This window comes from Eptatretus burgeri, chromosome 2 (assembly GCF_056783735.1).
Source record: "Eptatretus burgeri isolate ZD-2024b chromosome 2, Ebu_testis_v1, whole genome shotgun sequence".
NCBI lineage: Eukaryota > Metazoa > Chordata > Myxini > Myxiniformes > Myxinidae > Eptatretus > Eptatretus burgeri.
Genome location: NC_140962.1, coordinates 15,504,517 through 15,525,401, shown reverse-complemented (window position 1 = coordinate 15,525,401; position 20,885 = coordinate 15,504,517). Strand labels below are relative to the sequence as shown.

At 44.8% G+C, this 20,885-nt stretch overlaps 2 protein-coding genes across 12 annotated transcripts in view; one reads left to right on the top strand and one right to left on the bottom strand.

Moving 5' to 3' along the window:
- The window catches only part of LOC147031473 (U2 small nuclear ribonucleoprotein B''-like), a 121,004-nt gene extending 100,990 nt beyond the window's left edge, over positions 1–20,014 (top strand). The window contains exons 6-7 of one of the 3 annotated variants that reach the window (XM_085863784.1): positions 1,013–1,051; positions 3,906–5,366. In XM_085863784.1, the coding sequence (XP_085719910.1) occupies positions 1,013–1,019 (7 nt within the window). In that variant the 3' untranslated portion in view covers positions 1,020–1,051; positions 3,906–5,366. Of the gene's footprint in view, positions 1–1,012; positions 1,061–3,905; positions 5,367–19,617 lie in introns of those variants that run through there. The other 2 variants (XM_085863791.1, XM_085863757.1) reach the window with 2 other exon arrangements.
- The window catches only part of LOC147031472 (apoptosis-stimulating of p53 protein 1-like), a 135,350-nt gene that overhangs the window by 6,424 nt on the left and 108,041 nt on the right, over positions 1–20,885 (bottom strand). For all 9 annotated transcript variants that reach the window (XM_085863627.1, XM_085863670.1, XM_085863655.1 and 6 more), the window contains 2 exons: positions 18,589–18,755; positions 18,307–18,506 (listed from right to left, as the gene is read on the bottom strand). In XM_085863627.1, the coding sequence (XP_085719753.1) occupies positions 18,307–18,506; positions 18,589–18,755 (367 nt within the window). The remainder of the gene's footprint in view (positions 1–18,306; positions 18,507–18,588; positions 18,756–20,885) is intronic.

Genomic DNA, 20,885 nt, shown 5'->3' with positions numbered 1-20,885 from the left:
GAGCTAACCGAATACGCGAACACACGGCAACACTTATACAGTTTTACTTTACAAGACACGGCGCCACAAGATCGATACAAAAACAAAAGAAAAGGCCACCCTCAAAGACAATTCACCGATTCAAACGGGGTATACACCGGCCCAGTATACTGGTACTCACTTCGCCGACCTCGGAAGGATAACAGGCTGAATCAACCTCCTGGTGTATTAATTCAGTGGCCCATCGGGGCTTGAACTCAGGACCTTTTGGATCCCAAGCCGCTACCCGAACCACTGCGCCAACACCAGGCTAATGTGTGTACACACACACACACACACACACACACACACACACACACACACACACACACACACACACACACACACACACACACACACACACACACACACACACACACACACACACACACACACACACACACACACACACGACTACCCATGAACCCGTTGGGTTCCTGTTGTGACAGCGGTTGATTAAAAAAAAAAAAATCATTTCGAAAAAAAAAAAGACAGCTCCAGTGAACTATACCACTGAGGTTGTTTGCATTGATCAAATTCTCCCGAAGAGTACTTCACTGAATTGGGAATTGATTTCTAAAATAATTTTTTCGTTGCCCGATTTTAACGAAACTTGATGCTGCACACCGTAGGAGAATGGTGAGTGAGGTGGGCCGAAAAGTTTTGAACTATCGTGTTCCGGGAACGTACATACATTGAGAGTTTTAGTAATATATATATATATATATATATATATATATATATATATATATATATATATATATATATATATATATACACACACACACACAAGATGAGTTTTAGTAATGTACTTGACGACCCATGAACCTTTTGGGTTCCCATTATGACAGCGGTTGATAAAAAAAAATCATTTCAAAAAACAGACAGCTCCAGCAAGCTATACCACTGAGGTTGTTTGCATTGATCAAATTCTCCCAATGAGTACTTGAGTGAATCGGGAATTGATTTTTTTAACAATTTTTTTCGTTGCCAGATTTTAACGAAACTTGATACTGCACACTGCAGGCGAATGGTGAGTAAGGTGGGTCAAAGTTTTGCGCTGTCGTGTTCCGGGAACATACATACATACAAGATGAGAGTTTTAGTAATACTATATAATGTAGAGTCAATGCAGACAACTATGACTGATACAAATCCACTTGCCCGATTAAGGGATGTAGCGACCCCCCCCCCCATCCCTCCACTCCCTGGGGGCCTTGACCCCTTTGCACTTTGCTTCATGGAGGTGGAGAGTCAGTTGAAGGGAGAAGCCAGAGAGTAGAGCAGGTCTGTTTTGGAGGATGAACGGAGGCCTCTTTTTTATGTTGAAGGCTCCAGTCATGGACTGAGTCCTCATCGATGCCAAACCTTAAATAAAAGAACTGAATTGATAGAAAAGTGACGAAAGAATAGTTTAAGAGTTTTTGAGGAAGTTATAAAAAAATTAATAATAATAATTTTCAAAAACATCTGCGTTTTGAAAAGGGAAGGCCATAACTGTTTGGAAAGACATGGGAAGGTAAAGATTTCCAGAGTTTGGCAGTGAAAGGGAAGAAACAAACATCATAATGGCCCACCCTTGAGTTACCAATGGCCACACAATAATCATGTGATGCAGTGGCTTGTCGAGTATTTTGTGGTCTTGCCAATGGCGGAGGTACACAAGCAGCAAGTTCTCGGGGGCATGAACCAAAGTAATATATCGAAAGAAAAGAGAAAGGGCCAACTTTGCAGTGGAATTCGAGCGGGTCAAGTTTGGAGGTAAGATTGGGAGAGTTGACAAGTTGGATTACTTTGTATTCAATTCTGTCCAGTAAGTATGTGGAGCTAGAACCTCCCCAGATGTAAGAGCAGTACTCCATACAAGGATGATTCAATCCTTCATATTGATGGAACAACTGTTCAGGAGAAGAACTTTTGACATGTGAACAGGACTCGTAGTTTTGTAGAGGCAGACTTGGTCATTTGCATAATGTGTGGATTCCAGGATAAATGTGATGTTTGAGTAATACCTCGTGGGTTTATTTATCACACGGTGTAATTGTGGAGCTTTCAAAGTATATTGGAGAGTTGGGAGGAGTTTTAGAGAGAGATGGGAAGAAATTGAGTTTTGGAAGCATTAAACTTAACTTGATTACATTTACCCCACTGGGAAGTCTTGTCCAATCCAAATCTAAAGGAGGTGGCTGTGATGAAATGAGATGTTGATTGAGTGAGGGGAACATGGAGCAGATGGGAAAAACATGGAGGAATGTAATGTTGAGTCATCGGCGTACAAGTGCATTTGGTTATTTGTTGAAGAAAGGTCATTGATAAAAAGAAGGAAGAGTGTTGGAGACAGGACAGAACCCCGAGGGACACCATGGGATTGAAAATTCCAACTCCCCCTGATGCGCTGTTGATAAGGAGGGAAATGTTGAACCATCAACAATTACGGAGAGAGAAAGCTCGATATGAGAGAGCAAAGTGAAGGAGGAGGGAAGCTTAGATATCAGACCCTGTCAAAAGGATTTTGATATCAAGGCCCACAACAAAGGATTCCCCAAAGTCTCTCAGCGAAGAAGCCCAGACATTCGTAATGTCAAAGGATATCACTGGTAGATCGTCCCTTGCGAAAGTCATGTTGATGGTCAGATAGAAGACAGATTCAAGATGCTTCAGGGAATGGGAATTGAGAAGACATTCAAAAACTTTGGAAATGGTAGAAGTCAGAGTAATAGGACGGAAGGTGGAAGGGTTTGAACGATCACCCTTCTTTAAAATAGGTTATACCAAGGAACATTTCCAGGAAAGAGGAAAAGTTTGGGTTTTTAAACAAAATCAAAACAAATGAGAAAGCATGGGTGCAAGTTCAGAAACACACTCCTTCAAGACATGAGGAAGAATGCCATCTTGTCCATACACCTTTTGTCCAGAAAGGAGTACTTTTTTGACTGCATGAAAAGAGATTATAAGGAGGGACATAGGATTGGTACAGGGGTGGATCAAGGAGAGTTGGAATGTTAGAGTCCTCCAATGTGGAGATAGAGGAGAAAAGAGAACCACAAATAATTGCTTTATCAGTCAGAGAGACAGCGTTGGTATCATCGGAATGGAAAAGCAGGGAAAGGTAGAGAGACAGAAGTTGTTGGAGATACTTTTGGTTAAGATCTATTAGTGGAAGAAGATGAGAGGTTGTCACAATTCTTTTGGATAAAGGAATGCTTCATCTCACGAATAACATGCTTGCAATGATTCCTGGCATTTATGAAAGCTGAATGCGAGTCGGAGGAAGAAGAGTTTTTCCATGTCCGATATGCCACATCCCTTGCACGAATGGCCGGAGAGCAGGAATTGTTGAACCAAGAATCGGAAAGAGAGATAGACTTGCAAGAGAAGAGGATAGAAGCCTCTATCACTGCTATGACTTCAGCGATACAGCTATACTTCAGCAATTTGGGATTGGCACACTCCCCCCCCCCCCATTGTGTGTTCATATGTTCTCTTCCTCCATCCATCCATCCATCCATTGGGACCATTCTCTGTACAGTGTCGGTGTTGCCGAAACAGTCTTCTGGGCAATTGGGCACAATCCTGGATGGGTCGTCGTTCTGACGCAGGATACTCGAATGGCTCAATCATCCCAGCAAGCTAGTACTCATTTTGCTGACCTCAGAAGGATGACAGGCTGAGTCAACCGCACCTGGTATTAATTCAATGGCCGAGCAGGATTCCAAGCCCGCCACCCTAACCATTAGGCCAACACCAGGCACATGTTCTCTTCCTGTAAGAGATCATTTTCATTATACCGGGTGTGCTTTATTTATATATTTATCTGCCTCCATTCGCTGTTATGGTCAATTTATGTTTGTTGTCATGTGTCTCCTTCCAATTAACCTGTCATTCAGATTTCCTGTTCGAGGATTTTTCCATGTGGTTGGTCGAATCTGCAGCTGCCACTTCCACCAAACAAAAGTTGAGTTTTCCGAACCGGATTCATCACGTTTTGTGTTGTCATTCTTTGGAGAGTATTGCTGTTTTTATCCCATGCAATATCGTTAATTTGTTCATTTTGTCAAGGCTTCTTCTTCTTCTTGAAGGCCTTCCCTTGATAGAAATTGTGCAGCCATCCTATTGTATCTTGCTTTTCCTCAACACCACTGTACCTCCTGCTCATCAAAATTTTTTTTTTTTAAAGAATGCATTTCAACCCTTATCTCCTCCATAATTGCTTCACATGTTCACCACGATACGTCGTCTTCTTCAAATACTTTTTTTTTTCTGAGGAGTTTGTCTGCTCTGCACCTAATCCCAGTCAGGTATGAGAGCATGTGCCAGAGCAGTGCATCACTGCGTTCACCTTCTGCCGGAACTCCAGGGGCCCCCGTCTGGCCATCCCACAGGCAGATGCCTGGCCCATCCCCATCTCCTTGAGATGCCGATCAACCTGCTGCAACCATGAGGCACAAGGTCGGCCTTATTGGTCTCCTCCACTCATGAGGTTCCCTCGTGGAGAGAATCTGGTGAGCAGGATCAGCATCAGGAAAACGAGCAACATGTCCATACAGCCGCAGCTGATGCTCACGGACGATACAGTTAACAAATCTCATTTGAGTCTCTCCCAGCAACTGCTCGTTGGACAAAAAGTTCGACCAGTGAAAGCCAAGGATTCTCTGAAGAGACCTGGTAACAAAGGAATTAAGTCTCCATCTCAGATCCCTGGTCAGAGTCCAAGTCTCACATCTGTAGAGCAAGACTGAAAGCACCAAGGACCTGAAGACTTGAACTTTCGTCCTCCCACACAGGTACCGGAAGCGCCACACCCCATGATCCAGTAAATCCATGACTCCCAGGCCTGACCCAGACGTCTGTTGACCTCTGGGACACAGCCAGCAGAGACATGAATATCACTGCCAAGGTAAGTGAATCTCTCCATGACCTCAACATCCTCACCACAAATGGGTACAGACAGGATAGCAGCATCCAAGATATCATTGAAAGCCTGGATCTTAGTTTTGACCCAAGAAACCCGTAATCTCAGCGGCTCAGACTCCCACTCAGCACCTCGAGGGCCCCAAAAAGGCTATCTAGAGTCTCTGCAAAGATTACTGCATCATCTGTGAAATCAAGGTCAGAGATCTTGACATTCCCAATCGATGTCACCACAGCTTGATGTCTCTGACATCCTCCCCAGAATCCAGTCCATACAAGTGCTGAAAAGTGTGGGGGGCAGAACACACCCATGATGAACTCCAGTAACAACTGGAAATAAGTCAGAGATGTTACCACCACATCTCATAGCACTCTCAGTACCAGAGTAGAGTTCAGACATCAGATCAATCAGTTTTGGTGGCACCCCACGAAGACCAAGAATCCTCCAGAGGGCATCCCGATTCACTGAATTTAATGCTTTACAGAGATCAACATCGGCTGCAAGCAGCCCCTTCCGAAACTCTCGGCTGCGTTCAGTGAGGATACGAAGAGCAAAGGTATGGTCAATCGTTGACCTTTTTGTGTAAAGCCTGACTGCTCTGGATGCTGGTGCTCAAGCAGAAGGTGGCGAACCCTATCAAGAATTATCCGAGCAAAGACCTTTCCCGGCACTGAGAGCAGCGTCACCCCTCGGTAGTTGTTGCAGTCTTGGCGATCACCCTTCCTTTTCCAGAGAGGGATAACAAGGCCCCTCCTCCAGTCAGTTGGGATGATGCCTGTGTTCCAGGCAGAGCACAGAACTGCATGCAACGACACGAGTGAAGCATTTCCACCAGCCTTGAGAAGTTCAGCATGGATGCCACAGATTGCTGGAGTTTTACCCCATTTCAACCGGTTCACTGCAGCCTGTGTTTGCACAAATGAAGGTGGATCACAGTTGATTGGAGGGTCAACAATCGGGATTGTAACACCCTTGACGTCCAACTCGACAGCTGGAGATCAGCCTGGTCCAACCGTTCAAAGTAACCAGCCCAGCGGGCCTTCACTTCGGACTCCTTTGTCAAGAGCCCACCACCCTCTGCTCTAACTGCAGTACACCGAGAGACGGGCTTGGACGAACGCAATGCGCGAATTCCCCTGTAAGCAGGCTGAGAATCACTTGTCCACAGGTGATGCTCTACCCCTTCAGATTCCTCGCACATCGGCCTCCTTGTCCACCCTTAATGCATGTACAGTTTTACGCCTTAGCTCCCTGAACAGCTCAGCTCTGCCATTCAGCCTGGCTCTGTGACTGTGGGCAATGGTATCCAGTGTCCCGAGAGACAAAATTCTTCTTCGCCCTCCAGTGAGCTCCAAGACATCGACCGGCAACTTCAAGGACGGTTGTCTTGAAGGCACTCCACAACTCTTCAAGATCCCCCAAAGCACCCAGACCCCCAAAATCTCTTCATCCTGTTCCCAAACTCCTCAGCTACCCTCTCATCCCTGAGCTTGCCAACATCCAGCCAAGGCTGGGATGTTACCATTCTCCTGGATTTAAAATACAACGTAAGAGTTGCTACAACAAGCCGGTGGTCAGGATTGAGGACCTGAGCACTCTGGTGGACCCTGCGGTTCTGAATCATCCTCCAGCGACCATCAACAAGCACATGGTCAATCTCCTTTGCCGTACCACCAATGTTGGAATACCAATTCCAGCGATGAGCTTGTGGGCACTGAAATCATGGACCGACCACTCTAAGTCTATGACTTCTTGCAAAGTCAAGGAACTTAGTGCTGTTCTTGTTCACAGTTCCAGACCCATGGGGACCAACACATGTCTCAGTCATCCCTATCAGTTCCAGTTGATGCAATGAAATCCCCCAAGACAAGAAGTGTATCTCACCTGGGGCACTGATCAACCACAGACTCGAGCGTGGCGTAGAAGGCATCCTTCACAGTGAGATTACTCGCCTCAGTCGGAGCATATTCAGAGACCAGGGAAATGACACCTAAGGAGTGACGAATCCTTAATCTCATAATACGCTCGTTGACCGGTGTTACCTCAATTATCATTGGAGTCAGCTTATTGGACACAGCTTCAGCAACTCCTTGGGCATGGCAACTATCAGAGCGACCAGACCAATAGTAGGTGGAACCACCCGCCATGATCTCGCCGCAGTCCAGTCTCCAAATCTCAGAGTGCTGCAATACTGATGTCCAAACGCTCGAGCTCAGATAACAGAGACAGGTGATCATCCTCTCTTAGGGATAGGACATTCCAGGCACCCACCCGAAGGGACCACCTCAGGTTAATTCAAGGAGACCACCGTCTGGTGGACGACACCTCAGCACCACCCCGACACTCTCCCACAATCTGATCCGGGAATGTTACTCCAGGGTTTCCCTCCGATCATCAAAGATTGGGGGTCCCAAAGGCTTTGCCCCAATCCTGTCATCTGGTGAGCTGCCCTGCGAAGGTAAGCTGCACAGGAGGTACTCCTACTGAGTGGGTTTTCAGATTTTTTTTTATGCTTCTGGAATGTTTTGCGGAATGAAGGGTTTTACTGTGGCCGGAGTTCAAATCCTACCACCAACCTCCTAATAAGAAGTAACCCAAATGCAGGAGGATGTCCGCAGACACAGTTGGCACTAGACATGGATGGCCGTTTGCTCACAAGGAGCTCCTCCGCCCTTTGACAGGTTTTGTTCATCCTGCTGGCTGTCCATATCCCTTCACCCTCCTCACCAAGAAACTTGGTGGGGGAGACTGTTTAGTCACCGACAACCCAACACCAACCCACAACCTAATCCACCAACCCACAACCCCCCCCCAACCATCCCCTTACCTCCACCCCTCGCCCCACCACCACCACCCCACTCATACAGCGCAGCATTTCTCTGTGCATTTAACAAGCATTCTAATCCCCCATCCCACGATCTTTATCTCCGTTTGTGAAAATTGGGAATTTGGAGTCAAGAAAAATATCCACCCCCTCATCAAAGCTTCATGTCCCCTCTTTCTGCATCCCTCCTCACCCTACCCACCCTCTCCATGCTTCCCCCACACCCCACACTCCGCGCACTCAAATCTCCCCCCTTAACCCCCCAAAAAGCCTCACCTTGCCCTCACAAAGCCTCCCCCACCCCTAATCTCTAACTTTGTGAACCTCAAATATCTGAGGCGTCCACTCTAACCTGACATCTCAATCCAGACTGCTGCTGACAAAGCAGACATCATTTGTTTAATAGAATCCTTCCTCCCACAGGACGTCCCTGACTCAGTGTCTCTCCCTGTTAATTTTCTTCTCTGATTTAATGGGCCTGGACTACACCCTGGTGGTGGAGTTGCACTTTACATCAAAAACTCAATTCCCCACTGTCCTTGTATTGATCTTACACCTCCGAACCCCCAAGGATCGTCCCCAAGGAGTACCTGTGGCTGTGACTTCCCCTCCACCCCACCTCTCATTCGTATGTGTGTTGCACCATCCTAACAGCGCCATCTCCATTTAGACAACATAGACAAACTTTTAACCACTCATCCAAACTCTCTCTTCCTCACAAGTGGTGATTTCAATTGTCACCATGCAACTTGGCTGGGTGTTGGTGCCTCTCACCTGCCATGGCACTTCAGCAAAAGACTTCTGTGACTCCACAGGACTGACGAACTTTCCCACAAATGTCTGCTGCTCTTCCTCTGATCATGTGCTTGGAAAAGTCAACATCTCTGGCTATTTTTTGAGCTGCCACAATGTTGGCAAGTCTGGCATTTCACCCAAGCTGATTGGCAGGGACTGCAAAGCAGCCATCTCTCTTCAGGACTGGTCTCCCATATATACTGCTCCTGATGTGAACTCAGCCTTGGAATTCATCCAAATATCTCTATCTCTCTGATTCATCTTCCTGCCAATGACGCACTGAATTTTGTGTTAAGGCAGTTGCAACTGAAACAACTTATCTTCTCTTCCTGGAAGAATAATCCGACCAAGGGGAATTCTCAGTGCATTCCAAAAAGTCCAAAACAAGGAAGTCAGAAAACATTTGTCCAACCTCGAGAATTAATTATCAAACTTGTGTCCATCCTCCAAAATCTGGTGGTGCCTTGTTACATCTGTCTCTGGTGTATTTACGCTCCCCTTCCAGTCTTTCCTTTAATTCAAATGACACAACAGCCAGCTCTGCTCGTGAGAAGAGTGAATGCCTCATTTCTGTGTTTGCTTCCAAATGTTGTCCCAACCCCTCATTCCCCAACTGCTCCTGGACTCTGTCTTTTACACCTGAGAAGGTGGAGAAGTTTCTTTCAACCCTCGACTCTGCCACTGGATGAGACGGCATCATCACCAGAGATGCCAACTTTTGGAAATCAGAATTAGGGAGGATTTTCAACCGACACCAAATTATGTGCGCCAAGCGCACATCTCGAGCGCGGAGCGCTCGACCCTTGCGCCGGGGTCCATGGCCCGCCTTAGGGCCCTGGAAGCTCTGGGGTTCTAGACGCTCTCTAGTGCCCTCTGAGCCCTATTTTGGAGCATTTAACATGTTAAGAATTCCCACTTTTTGAACAAAAAAAGGGGAAAATTGTGCACTTTTTAATGTTACATGTATGTTAATATTAGTGTTAGGGACAATCAAAGATTAACAAAAAGCACAAAAGAAGCAATATTTTTCTTACCTTACTGGCTGGTACTACTGCTGCTTGCTTTTTCCATGGCAGCTTTGCTGAGTGACAGCTGTGTGGCTCTTTAGCCCTTCTGATTATGTCTTTGCTGTATTCTCTCTGGTAGCAAGGGGTGTTATGAGCTAGTTTTTCAATTAAGAGAGAGCTTCCAGGGTTTTGACACTAAATTGGGACGAAATTCAGTATGATTCTTCCGTACAAGACTGAGTGCCCGTCACATGATGCGTTTCGAATGAGGAATGACCAAGATTCCCTTCATCACTTTGCTCAAATTAGATACTTCTTGGCTCCAGTGCACGGGTCTGTGAGCTGTGATGTCCGATGCCACTGCTCATCCACTCTCACTGTCTCAGTAGCAAGTGTAGCTATGGGAGGCGTCTGCCTGGTAGTGAGCGAATTCACTCTCAAGACTGTCTATGTCACTATCACCGCCACTGAACAGACAGGGGAATTTCTTGATGAAAAACTCCACACAGTCAAACCCCACTTCTTGGTGTAGCTTAACATCCAGCACCTGAGCATGCTTGGCTAATTCATCACCTAGCGGCCAGGTTTTGAAGATGTAATTGCAGGCTTTCACATAATATGAGCGAACTGCACTGAAGAAACCTTGGATGTCTGACTCACTCAGAGTGAAGGTGGATTTCTTGAGACTCCTTTGTTCCCTCATATACAGTTTGGCATCGTTCCCAATCATGAGGTCCTCATCATTCTTCTGATGATTTCTGTCAGAGAAGGGTACATTTACCAGAGCAACCGATGACACCGATGGTTTCAAAACCGTACGAAGATATCTTTCAGAAGACCATTCAATTCAGAAGACCAGAAGACCAAGATCAGGAGATGAATACAGGGTTCTGTCTCTTTGGAGCAGAAGATTCCCTTCTCAAAAACCTTGTTAGCATATCGCAGGAAGGAACAAAAGAGTTTTGTTTGTGGACATAAGAACATCCTGTTGACGCGTTTTTCTCTAGATTCCTGCACTGTGTTTGAGGAAGATGCGCTTTTAGTTGTAGAACTCGTAGAGTACACTTAGCCGCAGGGAGATCACGCTTGCGTTTACTGCCAGCAGAAGAGGTCAGACTCGTAGTACCAGATCCAATTTTACGTTTGAGGAGAGAGCTTGAGGTAGGTGCAGCCAAGGAAGAAGACCTCTGATTCGAAGGTTTTGCTGAGCTTCTATCAAGTGATTTGGCAAAAGCAGAACTTAACTTGGGTCCTTCTTTGCCTGTAGATGGGACTATCACAGTCTTTCTCGACTCTGAAGGATTCTGCTTTGTAGATGAACGTGATGAAGGGGCGGTGATGCTACCTGCTCTCAGCATTGGTTTTGGTGCTGTCCCTGCTGTCTTCTTCGCAGCAGATACTGCAGTGGTAGTGGTGAATGCTGCTCCACTAGTGCTTGATCCTGCAGTGCCAGTACTGGCAGTAGATACAGTGCCGTCCTTCTTGCTCGTTGTTAGAGTCTTGGCTACAGTTGGGTGCATTTTTTCTTCGGACTTCTTCTTTGAAGAAGAGGCGAAGTGGCTCCCACTGTTCAATCAGCCTGTTCTAGGCACTGACCAAGGGACAGCCACCTTGTTGCGACATGCTTCAGAATCTTTGTGTGTCGGGGCATCACAGAGTTCTTGCAGTGCTTTCACTCCTTTGACGCGTTTACTACTTTTGTCCAAGTAGTAGTAAATATCGATGAGAAAGTCATCTAATTCAATGGGGAAGGCCTGAGCCGCCTTCTTGGCCGTATTGTGCATCATATGGCAAGGGCATCCCATGATGTAGCACTCTGGATTTTGTTTGTGGATATAAGCAGCGACTCCTTTGTGCTTGCCCACCATGACAGAGGCATTATCAGCACAAAAGGAAACACAATTTCCCCACGGAATTTTCCTGTCACTGAACTCATGATCAAGCAGTTTGAAAATGTTTTCTCCAGTGGAATCTTGTTTGCACGCAGGCAAACTTAGCAAACCTTGCTTCACAATCCCAGCACTGTTGTCATAGTACCTAAATCAGGACAGGATATAGCTGGGCCCTCACCACTGTCATTGCTACTGTCTGTAGCTAGGCTAAATGGAGCTAGTCTAGCAATATCGGCAATAGATGAAGCAGTAACATTTGACAACTCACCAATTACACTGGTCAACAACAAATTTGTTGTCTGCATTTTTTAAGCTGATTTAGGACGAATCTGATGCGCTGAATCCAAAACTCACATTAGTTTTGTTCAATCAGGTCAAGTTTTTGAGATATGGCCACATGTCGTTTTTTACATATTTGTTCACATGTACGCATGTGTGGAGTATTTTAGAAGAAGTTGGTGGGGGTAAAATGTCATGTCAAATAATTGTTTTGATTGGAAATAATTATTTTAATGACAAGAAGTATTCAGGTACGATAGTTCTAGGTGATTATGTCGAAAAGGGATCAGTTTGAAGTCATAAAACCTCAAAATCTTCCAAAATTGGTGAGGCAAAGCATAAAGTTCGTGGATCAAAACTAAAGTTAATGGGGCAGATTTTGTAATAATGTGATACAAAAAAGTTGTATTTCTTGAAATAACGAACTCTGAAGAATGTACAATACCTACATGCGCCAATTTATGACATGCGCTTCTGCTCAAGCTTGGAGTGCCACAGTACGAACCCAAAGATTGGAGACTGTTCATTGACAGCAGCAAGCGATCACTGAAATGTGTTCTGCTACACAACGGCAACCAGTTTGCCTCTGTACCCATTGCTCACTCGACTACACTGAAGGAGAAGTATGAAGCGTGAAGTACGTGCTGGAGAAAATTGGTTATGATCAGCATAAGTGGTTTATTTGTGTTGACCTGAAGATGGTGAACTTTTTGTTGGGACAACAGTCTGGCTTCACCAAGTACCCATGTTTTCTGTGCATGTGGGATAGTAGGGACCGTGCTCAGCATTACACGAAGAAGGACTGGCCTGTGCGGAGGAATTGGTGCCATGCAAAGAAAGAAACGTCATCAACGACCCTCTGGTGGACAGAGACAGAATACTCTTCCCACCGCTGCACATCAAGCTCGGCTTAATCAAGCAGTTCACCAAGGCTCTGGACAAAGATGGTGACTGCTTCACTTACTTGTGCCAGGCTTTTCCAGGATTGACCATGGAGAAGTTGAAAGCTGGCATCTTTGATGGTTCTCAGATCCATCAGCTCATCAGAGATCCAGAGTTCAAAACTCAATGAACGAAGCGGAACTGGAAGCGTGGAATACATTTGTTTTGGTAGTGAAGAACTTTCTTGGCAACAATAAGGCCAGAAACTACTCAGAACTTGTCAACAACATGCTGACTGCTTTCAGAAACCTGACTGCAACATGAGCATCAAGATGCACTACCTATTTTCACATATGAACCGGTTTCCTGAGAACCTGGGTTCAATGAGTGACGAGCAGGGGGAGAGATTCCATCAGGACATGAAGGAGATGGAGACCAGGTATCAGGGTCGCTGGGACGCAGTCATGATGGCTGACTACTGTTGGAATCTGAAGAGAGACCTCCCTGCCGCTGAACATTCCAGGAGTTCGAAGAAACGGAAGTTCAAGCCCTGAAGTTTGAACAGTGGTGACGCAACATGCAATTTATTTGTACTTACCTTTATCAATGCCCACCATTCAGATGACAGTAATCGATGTTTCTATCATGTAATCAATAAATGTTGTTGGCAAAACATTTTTTTTTCTTAAAAACATGTTTAGGATGATATGTGTTGACAAAAATCAGCTGATAATGCCACAAAATGTAATTGATTTTGTCACAAGATCTGATTTTTTTCAAATCAACTTAGCACAAAAAACCTGACCTGATGGAGAGAAACGGATGCCATTTCCTGATTCAGCAGTGCCCGAATACCCTAATTCACTTTGTAGAAATCTAGACAACATTCAGAAAGTAAAAAATTGTTGACCAGTGTTCTTTTTTTCTTCTTTGTTCTTGTTCTTTTTTTTTGTTCTTTTTTTTTTTTTTTCTTGCTTTTTGTTCGTTTTTTTTTTTTTTTTTTTTTTTTGTTCTTGCACATCTTGCACATCTTGCAAGTTTTTTGTTCTTGCACATCCATACTTTGAAGCAACTTTTGAATCTGGAAACATCTTTTGAAATAGAGGTCCAGCATGATCTGAGACTGATATGGGCAAGTTATGTTCCACAATAAATCCACTAAAGAGAAGTTCCGCTCAGTAACATCCTCTTCCTCGCTTGTCCCTTGTTTGGTGAAATAATTCAGAAGTGTACCGGTACTCGTGTCGAAGATCTCTCCTTGCAATGTCTGTGTGCCGTTTGCTTCCAAGTGCTTCCGAATATCATCGCGACCTCCGTGCTCAACTGAAATATCAACGCTGCATACTGTACAATACGCATGATGAATTCCTCTTCAGACTTTCGAATACACGGGTATTGGAGACTGTATTCGGTCTTGTACTTCTGAGACCATTTCTTGGTCTTCGTAGTTTCTTTTCTGCCATTTCGTAATCAACATCGAGGGCTTGAAGCATCGGTAACTTCGAAGTCGATGTTCCACAGCTGCAGCGCGACTCGTAGAACTCTAGCGGCTGTTAAACACCGCACGGTGGGCGCGACCGCCGGGCTGGTACGGCCCAGCTGCATGCAGTGAGCGTATCGCATGCATATACACTGTGCATACATACCGCATGCACTGTATTGCACACATACCGCATGCACTAAATCTCAGTGCATGATCGCATAAGCGAGATCCAGACCCAATGTTTCGCTGCTCCTCATTTGAATTTGCATTTTTTTACGTACAATTTGGTAGCAGCGAACGTTATGGAGTTACCACATGCTATACGTAGCAGACGATGCTTTTCATTCAATTCTCATACTAGTACATTCTGATTAGTGAACAGTGCAAAAATATCAAAATTTCGGGAGGATAAGGATAGTGATCGTAAGGGCGGGAGTTTGGGTGAATTTTCGGAAGCCTCCCGATGAAATCGGGAGGGTTGGCATTGCTGCATCACGTGTCTTAAAAATCTGCTCTCCTGCTCTCTTGCACGTCCCCTCTCTGCCCTTTTCACCCTGTCATTTGTGTTCAGTCATCTTCCATCTGCTTGGAAATCCACCATCATCACTGCACTACACATAAAAAGTACAAAAACAGATTCCCTCAACTTCAGACCGAACAGCTTACTTCCAATAATGAGCAAGGTCATGGAATCCATCATCGCAGTTTATATGAAGTCATTCCTTTTCTCCAACAACCTCATCTCAGATCATCAATTTGGTTTCAGACCAGGTCACTCCACCTTTGACACACTGCTTCTACCTGCCCAACAATGGATGGAGGCCCTCAATATCAAACATGAGATCAGGGCCGTCTCTCTGGACATATATCGTGCTCTTGATAGTCGGGTATCCTGCCTTGCTCTCCAAACTGTCTGCCTCTGGCATCCAAGGCCAACTCCACACATGGCGTATTGACTTCCTCTTACTCTTGTAGCCAATGTGTGGAACTCAACAGAATCCTTACATCTCCTCTCCCTGTCAAGGCTGGAGTGCCCCAAGGCAGCGTTCTGGACCAAGTCCTATTCCTGATCTTCATCAATGATCTCTCTGACTCTGGAAAATCTTCTATGTATTTGCTAATGACTCCACCCTCTGTCCTGACATCCCTCATCCATCAGATAGGCAGGCTGCAGCCTCTTCCCTCTTTTCACACCTTGAAAAAAAAAAAAATCACAAGCTGGTCAAACACTTGGAATGTGTCTTTCAATCCTGACAAATCTCACTCTCATGGACAGTCTGGCAAACCCTCCTATCTACGTTCTAAACAGTATCCTTGGAGGAGATTCAGTCTTCTTTATTTGGCAAACTACATTTAAAAGTTGGCCTCTAAAGCTAGCCAACCAACTGGGAATCTTCTGTCATACAAAGTCCTTCCTTTGGTACACCTGATCTCCTATCCACCTACAAGGCCTTGATCAGCAGCTTGATGGACTCTGGACTGAGTCCCCTGCCTAACAACTTGCTCCACGAGACTTCATGGAAACCAAGCCCTTCAAGATCATTGGAATCTCTTCTGATGAAGCAGAGTTTATGGGCTTCTCACTTCGCCATCACCGACAGGTCAGTGGTCACTATCTTCTTCCACCTCATTTCTGGTCTTGCACCCTCTGCTCTTTGTGCTTTGTCCCCCCACCCCCATAGATTTCTGTAAGACTCACACAGTCCACCATCAACCCCCTTTTGTTGAATCTACCAAAATCCAGGATCACTGCTCACCTCCACAAGTTTGTTCCTCCCCACCCCAACCTATGAAACTTCCACATCCTTTTCAATCTCATTCTACCCTCCAGATCATCAAGATAGCTGTTTATCACCATTTCGGATCGTCCCCAATCCAAAACCAAGATCTTTTCTACCCTCGTTAACCCACCCCCACCATAGTCCTTCCTCCTTCCAAATTTCCTGTTTTCCTTTATCCATCTTGTCCACCCCAAGCATCCTTCTGTATCCATCTTGTCCACTCCATACATCCTCTCCTGCCCCCCATTCCTCCCGACACCCATTGTTTGTCCAAGTCTGCTTCTATCTTGGCCTTCGACTCTGCTGTTGGTGTTCGACTCGATGCACTCAGCTGGGTAACTATGGAGGAATTGCATCCTCCCCATGCATGCCCAACGATGGGGGGTTGGTTGTCCGTGCTCTATCCTTTCAAAATGCTGAGCATCAAGCAAAGAAGCAGCATGTAACATTTTCAATTTGGTATGTATTGGCCAGGGTCGCAATCAAACCACCAACCTCTGAGAATCAGAGCGGACTCTCTAACTATTATGCCACCAAGTCTGGTTAATTTGTTCAACAGAATTTGTTGTCCTTGCAGACCGACTCGAGTCCTGAGATAGACCTGTCCAAATTGGCTAGGAGGCTATCATACCAACATAAATTGTCCGTCTGTTTTAGGATTAAATGTATTGTGGGATTTGAATGGTTAAGTTAACTATTATACATCTGCTCATTTCTCATGTGACAAAATTGAAACATACAGGGAAGCTACCAGTCAACTGGTTTATTTTACAGCACTTTGGCCCAAGCTTTTTACCTCTGCCACCGAAGGTGGAGGTTGTTTTCACCCCTTTGTCTGTTTGTCTACAGGATATCTCAAAGTTGTGGATGGATCCGGATGAAATTTTGTGAACAGATTCGGTGTGCGACAAGGACGAACTGATTAGATTTTGGTGAAGATCTGGATCCAACAATGAGAATTTTAAGTGATTCTTCACCATTAAGAGATTGGGCCAAAAATGATACATGGCACGATATCTAAAAAATGTATTGGGCTAGATATGTTCTCGTGGATCAGGCATTGCGTGGCAGAGTTATGCACTCTACCGAGTACCCTTCTAATTTTTGCTATGTCCCTAATTATGTGACTGTGGCTCACTTCAAAGTCTGAACAAGTGTCCTGCTATCCATCTATCTATAATTCCAGCTGTGTGTGTGTGTGTGTGTGTGTGTGTCTGTCTGTGACCGCTGTTTCTCGACAACCACTGGTCCGATCCAATTGAAACTTGCCAGGTATATTGCTGGGGACCTGAGTATGTGCCTTTTCAAGGTTTGATATTAATTGGACAAGTGCTTCCCAAGTTATGGCCATTTATTTACCAAACCAATGACAGGACACATTGCTGCATCGGCATAGCCGTTGGGGAAGAGATCCTCAGTGACCAATGACTGGACACGTTGCTTGGCGTTTTGCACCCACAGTATCTATCTTCCATCTATAATTCCAGCAATCTCTGTTTGTTTGCCTTTTGAAGGTTTGAAATTAATCGGACAAGTGGTTCCCAAGTTATGGCCAAGTTAGAGCGCGTTCCCCATTATATTTCGGGTTACAATGTGCAGACTTCTGGATAGTGATGACTTACTGTATTATAATTTCTTATGAGCATTTATAGATAAACACAATGCCCTATCCAGTCGTCGTTTACGAGAGCGAAGGAACGGCCTATGTGGTTTTGAAAGTTTTTTTTTTTTTGCACGTACAGCCACGCACGTATGGGCAAGCGAGAGCGAAGGAACGGTCTGTGTGGTTGTTGTTTCTGGCACACGGTTTGAAAGTGAATTTTTTTTTTTTGCACGTACAGGCATGTGAGAGCAAAGGAATGGCCTGTGGTTGTTGTTTCTGGCACGCGGTTTTAATTTTTTTTAGTTTTTTTGCACGTACGGGCATGCGAGAGCAAAGGAATGGCCTGTGGTTGTTGTTTCTGGCACGCGGTTTAAAATTTTTTTTTAGTTTTTTTTTGCTCGTACAGGCACGCGAGAGCAAAGGAATGGCCTGTGGTTGTTGTTTCTGGCACGCGGTTTAAAAAATCTTTTTAGTTTTTTTTTGCTCGTACGGGCACGCGAGAGCTAAGGAACGGCCTGTGTGGTTGTTGTTTCTGGCACAGGGTTTGAAAGTTTTTTTTTTGCACTACGGCCATGCACATATAGGCACATGAGAGCAAAGGAATGGCCTGTGTGGTTGTTTCTGGCACGCGGTTTGAAAGTTTTTTTTTTTTCTTTTTTTTTTTTACACGTACGGCCACGCACTAGTATTAAAAATTTCATGAACTTTCATTATTTGATGCTTTTTCAGCAACTTACACAAAATACAATGAAGCTTTTTTTTTCCTTTAAAAAAAAAAATCTCAAAGCATAAACTGTCAGTCGAACTTGAGGCAACTCAAACTTGCTTACCCCGAGCATATTGCGAGGTACGTAACCTTCCTTGTCTCCTTGCTGGAGCCACCACCATTCTGTTTCATCCTTGTCCCCACGACGCAGCACCAGCAGCTGTTCTCCTTCATGAATGGAAAGCTCGTCTGGTGCTTCAGCATCCCAACTCCAAAGCACATACACCAATCCTTTATTCATCACACCCATCTTCTCTTGCACACCTGTTAAAACACAACCATGTTCACCTCAGTATTTGTACAATATTTTAATTCCATCCATTAAACCAGAGGAACTGTTGCTTACCATAGAGGAACTGAAAACATTCTTCATATCCCTCTTCAAAATCGTCGCATTTCTCTGCCGCCGTTTCCATATCACTCTGGGTCGTCGCAAATGGGGCAGCACCAGACTCCACGAGGAGGCGGCACATAGAGGTACTGTTACAGGATGCAGCACAATGCAGCGGCGTCCTGAACACAACAAGCATTGCCATGGTGCCAGTAAAGATGTGATACACATGAGGAAGTAGTCAGGTGGACAATGACACCAAAATACACAGTAGAAGCTTTTCATCAGAACATTTTCATGTAAACACATTAATCTGGACTCGGGGATGGGTGGAGAGTTTGTGTCCATTGTTTATGCACAGCGTCACCCAAGATTTTCTTGTTCTATATGCCAAGATATTTGAAAAAGTATGGGTGGCAAGCCCAGCACCTCTCAAAGATTTTTCGTTACTCCTAAATTATCGTATCTGAAAATATTGAAATATGCACATATCTTCTCAAGTCGTAGGGCTAGAAATGATCTCTGTCTAATATAGGGTTTTTGACCATGGAGAATCGATTGGCAACATCAATTATGTGATTGGAGATCATCGAACTTACATAAATCTCAGATGGCTACCAAAATCACCGCAAAATAGGGATTTAAACAATTTTGCAGCTTTCCTCATCTTGTGTGTGTGTATATGTATATATATATATATATATTCCAGAAATACAGCCAAAACGGTACACGATAGCTCAAACATTTTCAGCCCACCTTTCTCACCATTTGCCTGCAGTGTGCAGTGTCAAGTTTCGTTCAAATCGGGCAAAAAAAAAAAAAATTAAAAATCAATTCCCAATTCATCCAAGTACTCTTCGGGAGAATTTGATCAATGCAAACAACCTCAGCAGTATAGTTCACTGGAGCTATCTTTTTTTTTTTAATTATTTTTTCATCAACCGCTGTTGGCGGGAACCCAACGGGTTCACGGGTCGTCTAGTATCATATAATATTGATGTTGAAATATTATGGTTGCTTGTTGACCGCAGCATTTTTTTCCAGATGTGTTGAGTGCTGCTTTGTTGAGGTGCAACAGCAAATGAGTCTGCTGCACAAATCCTGACTACGAGCAGTATTCATCCATCCATTCATTGGGACCATACTCTGTGCAGAGCATTGGTGCTGCCTTTGCAGTCTCCTTGGCGACTGGGCACAATCCTGCACGGGTCGCCACTCCGACACAGGATACCAGCATGCTGACACTCACTTTGACGACCTCAAAAGGATGACAGGCAGAGTTAACCCCACCTGGTATTAATTCAACAGGAGAGTGGGGTTTGAACTCAGGATCCCAGGATCCCAAGCCCACCACCCTAACCATTAAGCCAACACCAGGCATACTAGTAGTATTACGGATACTTCTGTTAATCATGAAATGTGTTATTTGTCAAAATAAAAATAAACTGATCATCACAAGCCATGGATGTAAGTGAATTAGAGAGGCACGTGATATCCGCAATGACTTGCAAAATGAGTGAAACTGGTCGAAGGTGATAAATTTTTCTATCACGTCTCAAATCAGTGTTAAAAAGTACTACATACAATAACCCTTTTAAAATGCATTATCAAAGACAGAATCACACAATACGCAGCCAGCTCCCCGAGAACCATGCCATTATCATGAGTCACAGCTCGTTCACACTCAGTTAGCCATCTACCCCCAAATCCCCAAAGTACAGGTACTCTTTCTTACACATTCAAATGCATCATTTGTGGCAAGCAAATACAACCCATTGCTTTGCTGCTAGGAATACTGAGGGAGGGAGAGAGAGGAGGGAGGAGAAGGAGAATGGGAGGTAGGGGGTGAGAGGTAATGTTGGGGAGGTGAGGAGGGGGTGAGGAGTATGGATTGGGGGGGGTGGGGAGAGGGAGATGTGGGAGAGAGAGAAAGAGATGGATGCAACCAAAACTATTCAACTTTTCATCGGCATTTTGAAACAGAAAAGCAAATCAAAGTGACAAGTGACCCTTCTGTATTTTCACAAAAATCAGCCTTGGAAACTTGGGCTAAAACGGAAATTACATCCAAAAACCTTAATTTATGACAAATTTCTCATCCATTTATTTGGGTGGTGTACAGGCCACATACCACTGCCACGACCATCCCGAAAATAATAAAAAGAACCCGGGCTACATACATGAAGCAAAAACATGCCTACTGCTCAATTGCATATATAAAACATCGTGGTTATATCGCTCGGATAATTCCAATTGCAATGGGCCATGGGCTGACACCAGACACCCGAGGACAAAGGCCGATGCATCTTCAC